The sequence below is a fragment of the Staurois parvus genome, unplaced genomic scaffold, assembly GCF_062004578.1.
Source record: "Staurois parvus isolate SC_StPar_1 unplaced genomic scaffold, SC_StPar_1.0 ptg000261l, whole genome shotgun sequence".
NCBI classification, from domain to species: Eukaryota; Metazoa; Chordata; class Amphibia; order Anura; family Ranidae; genus Staurois; species Staurois parvus.
In genome coordinates this window covers 1215665-1221664 of record NW_028318057.1, presented here as the reverse complement: position 1 = coordinate 1221664, position 6000 = coordinate 1215665, and the positions used below count along the sequence as shown (strand labels likewise).

At 42.3% G+C, this 6000-nt stretch overlaps 1 protein-coding gene across 1 annotated transcript in view; it reads right to left on the bottom strand.

The window, feature by feature from the left end:
* Nucleotides 1–2397: 2397 nt before the first annotated feature.
* CCND3 (cyclin D3) overlaps nt 2398–6000 on the bottom strand; it is a 31251-nt gene continuing 27648 nt past the window's right edge. The window contains exons 6-7 of the mRNA XM_089681113.1: nt 3714–4015; nt 2398–2554 (exon numbers count right to left, since the gene is read on the bottom strand). Coding sequence (XP_089537239.1) covers nt 2398–2554; nt 3714–4015 — 459 coding nt within the window. The remainder of the gene's footprint in view (nt 2555–3713; nt 4016–6000) is intronic.

Genomic DNA, 6000 nt, shown 5'->3' with positions numbered 1-6000 from the left:
ATCAATAAATACAAGAGAACCAGTTCCATTGGCAGCCATACATGCCCACGCCATGACACTACCACCACCATGCTTCACTGATGAGGTGGTATGCTTAGGATCATGAGCAGTTCCTTTCCTTCTCCATACTCTTCTCTTCCCATCACTCTGGTACAAGTTGATCTTGGTCTCATCTGTCCATAGGATGTTGTTCCAGAACTGTGAAGGCTTTTTTAGATGTCGTTTGGCAAACTCTAATCTGGCCTTCCTGTTTTTGAAGCTCACCAATGGTTTCCATCTTGTGGTGAACCCTCTGTATTCACTCTGGTGAAGTCTTCTCTTGATTGTTGACTTTGACACACATACACCTACCTCCTGGAGAGTGTTCTTGATCTGGCCAACTGTTGTGAAGGGTGTTTTCTTCACCAGGGAAAGAACTCTTCGGTCATCCACCACAGTTGTTTTCTGTGGTCTTCCTGTTCTTTTGGTGTTGCTGAGCTCACCGGTGCATTCCTTCTTTTTAAGAATGTTCCAAACAGTTGTTTTGGCCACGCCTAATGTTTTTGCTATCTCTCTGATGGGTTTGTTTTGTTTTTTTTAGCCTAATGATGGCTTGCTTCACTGATAGTGACAGCTCTTTGGGTCTCATCTTGAGAGTTGACAGCAACAGATTCCAAATGCAAATAGCACACTTGAAATGAACTCTGGACCTTTTATCTGCTCATTGTAATTGGGATAATGAGGGAATAACACACACCTGGCCATGGAACAGCCGAGAAGCCAATTGTCCCATTACTTTTGGTCCCTTAACAAGTGGGAGGCACATATGTAAACTGTTGTAATTCCTACACCGTTCACCTGATTTGGATGTAAATACCCTCAAATTAAAGCTGACAGTCTGCAGTTAAAGCACATCTTGTTTGGACACTCTGTACAGTCGGTGAGATTTTGAGGGTCCTAGGTCTGATGGAGGCCTTTTTCGAGCTGGTGATGTATGCCAGATTCATGTCAGGCCACTACAAAACAGCATTCTTGCTGCATCAGACAACAAGACCTCTTCTCAGAGCAAAGATTAGACACAGTGTGGCAGCCAACATATTCCAACCTGCAGTTTAAAACTGGTAATAATGAAGACCACTTTCTTGGAGCTACAGTTCAACTGGTGTATACAGAAAGTTTTGGTCATTAAAGATTATACCATTGTTGTTTGTATGAACTTTATGATAGCGACATGTTTTGAGTCCACATTTCAAAGCTTGTTCATTTGAATTTATGAAAGTGATTGTGAGGCAGTGGGAATTCTTGTTATCAGCTCTGCATTCCCAGAATGATACCATGGGGGCAACTGTCTCTAGTTACAAATAAACTTGTATGGAGAAAAAAAAAGAGCCTGCTCTTGCTGCCCTCCTTCTGAAAATGAAAGTTGCCTGACTGTCCCTGGCTGCAAAAGTTTGTAAATTGCTGACTCAAAAAAAGCATGCAGTGAGCAAAAGGAATCCAGTGGACTAGTACAACAAAACATGAAAACAAAAATTTATCAAAAATAAAAGACACCCAATTCATGAATTTGGCTTTATTTAAAGTGGTCAAACTAGTAAGTTTCCTATTTTGAGCATTGTATGTGTTGAATACTGACAGGCCTTCATACCTGTGGAATGTATCTAGACAGGCTCACTGACCTCTAACCTTTGGAAGTGTACATGCCTACAATGAAATATAAATGTACAAGATAGAACAGCTTAACCACTTGTTGACAACGTTATAGCCAAATGATGGCTACAGCATGGTTGTCCAGTTTTGGGAGGGCGTCATGTGATATCCTCCCAGAGACCCGCCCACAGCAGCGCACACCTGGCACTCTGTGATTGATGTGTCCTTTGGACACAGCTGATCACGTAACACAGTAAAAGGCCAATCACAGCGGCCTTTTATCATGTGATCAGCTGTGTCCAATCACAGCTAATCATGATTGTAAAAACACTTGCCAGTTTTCATCAGTGCTTTCCTCACACTGTCACAGCGTGAGGAAAGTACTCCCTATGACTAGCAATCGTGAATAAAGACTACACTCAGGGAACTGATTATCAGCGCAGCCCCAAAAATGTCCAGCAGTGCTGCCAATCTGTGCCACCTATCAGTTCCCATCATTGCTGTCTATCGGTGCCTCCTCATCAATGCTCATCAGTGCAGCCTTGTCAATGTACATGAGCGAAAATGAAAAACTTTTTTTTATATCCAAAATGTTCTGTCTTTTTCATTTGTTTAAAAAAATAAATAAAATGCCCAGTGGTGATTAAATACCAGCAAAAGAAAGCTCTATTTGTGTGACTGCCTAATTGTCATTGAAAGTGAGACAGCGCTGAAAGCTGAAAATTGGCCTGGGCAGGAAGGGGATAAAAGTGCCCAGTAGGCAAGTGGTTAAACTTGAAGGCCAGCAGCCTGTTGAGATTCCACTCCATAAGAAAGTACAGTGATACCTTGGTTCACGCTTGGTCTGCGAACTCCGCTTTGGTTGACGAACATGAGCTGCGGACATCTTCCCTGCTCTGCTGCTCTGACACGTGGTCGTGACTTCCTGTAGACGAGATCAAGGTCACAGACACACTGAAAGTGTACTATGAAGAAACTTACAGTACTGAGCTTTTTGGTATGCTTTTTAGCACATTCTGTACCAGACATCCAGTATGGCTCCAAAGAAATTTCAGAGCAAGCATGATGGTAAGAAGAAAGTGTAAAGCGGTAATGAAGGTGACAATGTGTAGAGCAAGCATGTTGTTGAAAAGAAAGTGCAGAGAGGTAATGAAGGTGACCAGAACATGCAGAGCGGTAATGAAGGTGACAAGAATGTGCTGAGCAAGAATGCTGTTAGTGCAAAGTGGTAATGAAGGTGACAAGAACATGCAGAGAGGTAATGAAGGTGACAAGAATGTGCAGAACAAGCATGGTGATTAAAAAAAAAAAAAGTGCAAAGCAAGAATGGTATTTGTGTGACTGATCTGGCCTCGGAGTACAAGATGGCGAAGTCGACAATCTCGACTATTTTGAAGAAGAAAGCTGCCATCAAAGGAGCTGATGTGGCAAAAGGAGTAACTATGTTAACCAAGCAGAAGACGCAAGTGCTGAAAGAGGTGGAAAAACTTTTGTTAGTGTGGTTGAATGAGAAACAGGTGATAGCAATAGTGAAGCTATGATCTGTGAAAAAGCCAGGAAATTGCAGTGATTTACTGAAGAAAAAAAAAACTCTACAAGTGTAGCAAGTGAAGAATTTAAAGCCAGTAGAGGGTGGTTTGAAAAATTCCGCAAAAGAAGTGGCATCCACAGTCTGACAAGGCATGGTGAGGCTTCCAGTTCTGAAAAGGCCGCTGCAGGAGCCTACAAGAAAGAATCTGCGGAATTCATGAAGGCAGAAGATACATTGCTCAACAAGTGTTCAACTGTGATGAAAAAGGGCTCCTCTGGAAAAAGATGTCGAACAGAACTTATATCATGCAGGAGGAAAAGGCACTGCTGGGGCACAAGCCCATAAAGGACAGATTGACCCTTTTGCTGTGTGGGAACACAAGCACCAATCTGAAGATTAAGCCACTACTGGCGTACCATTCCCAGGCCCCTCGTGCATTCAGGGAACAGAATGTGAACAAGACCAGACTGCCTGTTATGGGGAGGGCAAATTTGAAAGCTTGGGTCACAAGGCAATTGTTCATGGAATGGGTGCACAAAGTGTTTGCACCCACCATAAGAAAATATCTTTCTGACAACCAACTGCCTTCTGATAGATAATGCTCCGGCACACCTTCCAGCCTTGGTGGATGATATGGACGCTGAATATGACTTCATAAAGGTCAAGTTCCTCCCCTCCAACATGAAACCTCTTCTGCAGCCCATGGACTAGCAAGTGATCTGCAACTTCAAGAAGCTGTACACAAAGGCGCTCTTCACTAGGTGTTTTAATGTCACTGAAGAGACGTCCTTGAGTCTGAAAGAATTCTGGAAGAAACATTTCAATGTTCTCCACTGCATTGACCTCACGGACGGCCTAGGAAAATGTAAAAAACCGGACCTTAAACTCAGCCTGGAGGAAACTGTGGCCAGAATGTGTCACTGAACGTGACTTTGAAGGGTCTGATGCAGAGGTAGTGGAGGATATTGTGTTCATGGGCAAGAGTATGGGTCTGGACGTCAATGGTGCATACATCGAAGAGCTTGTTGAGGAACATAAGAAGGAGCTGACCACAGAAGAACTTTCTGAACTCCACAGTGAGCAGCAGAAGGCCCTTATTAAGGAGCATTTCACTGAGGAAGAGAGACAGGGAGGTTAGCAGTGATGCCATAAAATCCATTATGGAAAAATGGAATGAGTGCCATGATTTTTTTGAGAAGCACCACTCTAACATAACTGTAACGAACAGAGTGTTGATTCTGAAGAACGATAATGTGGTCTCTTTCCAGAGAGATATGCAGCGCAGAAAAAGACAAATGACATTGGACAGATTTTTCATCAAAACTGAGCCTACAGCTAAGAGACAAAGAGAGGAAACCCCTGAAGGAGATCTCCCCAATGTCCTTATGGAGGGGGACTCTCCCTCCGAACAATAACTGCCTCCCACCCTCTTTCCTATCCTCCACACCAGAAATTGTCCCAAGCAAGGTTAGTGTTCTCTCTTCATACTGTACTTTTTCATATTTTTTACTGGTTCAAAAATAAAAACAGTTCAGAGCAGATTAATCTTATTTACATTGAACCTTATGGGAATATCTGATTAGTTTGGTGACCAAATTCAATTCACGACCACCTTCATTTGGCGATCAAATTTAATTCACGGCCACCTTCATAGGGGTCTGTTTTCTATGGTGGTACACAGAGAAGAGGAGGAGCCAAGAGTGCCGCAGGGGATCCCAGAAGAGGATGTTGTTCGGGGACACTCTGTGCAATACTCTTGTGCAGAGCAGGTAAGTATAACATGTTTTTTTTTTTTGGGGGGGGGTTTATTTAACCTTACAACCACTTTAAAGTCTCTGCTCACAAAGCCATAACATTAATTTCACATAAATAATACATAAATACAGACTTTTGCAAGATAATTCATGATAACTGAATAAGTTATCATAAAGTTACAATTTTGGAGTGACTTCACAATAACTTTATTGCAAACTGCAGAAAGTTTAAGTACTTTGGAAAAATGGGTACATTGTGATAGACCTCCCTGATGATCACAAAGCTGTAAACTATCTGTGGTGCAGAACGGGAGCAACCACTCCTTAAGCAACAAGCCTCTGTGTTGCCTAGAACATAGCAATGGTCCTCTGCTAAATAAGAGGGAGGATTAAAGCAAAAAAACCCTTTCAATACCCTGTTGCCATGAACTACTGCGGACACGCGTCAGAAAGGTTGCAGAGCTTGAATTCAGCGAATTTCAGTGGCTCCTCTGTTCCCGGATAGGGACAGACCTTCATTTTGAAGAAGGAATGTTAGAGAAACTGGCATTTTTAGGCCTGGAATGCAGCTTTGACTTTGTTGCTTAGGAGCGTTTTTGATGCGCCTCCTGAAAGTGAAAAAAGAAGGCAGGACAGGACAAAAGGAAGAGGTACCTTGGTTTCTGGATCTGGAAAATACGACCATGCCATCATGCATAAAAAAAGCAAATGTTGTTGTGGCCTAGTGCAATTTCAAACAGTGGGGTCCCTACTTTCCTTTACCAAATTCTAGAGGGCAGAATGATTTGATTTTTGTTTCTATCTTAGCAGATATATCCCAACCTAAACCAACTCCTCTTCTTCCCGGGGCTGTCTGCCACATAATCCCTACCCCAGTTTATATCCTGGGATTATAATACTGGATGCCGCCATGCAGGACCCTTGAGAGAGCATCCACTTTTTTTTCAATAAAGATATGTAAAATTTTGGCATTTTTGTTAAAACTTTATTTATGATCATGACTTGCAAAAAAAAAAAAAGCAACCACAACTCTTCAGTCAGTCATTCTTGTAGAAATAAAGAAACGCCTAAGGGTTTTCATTAACT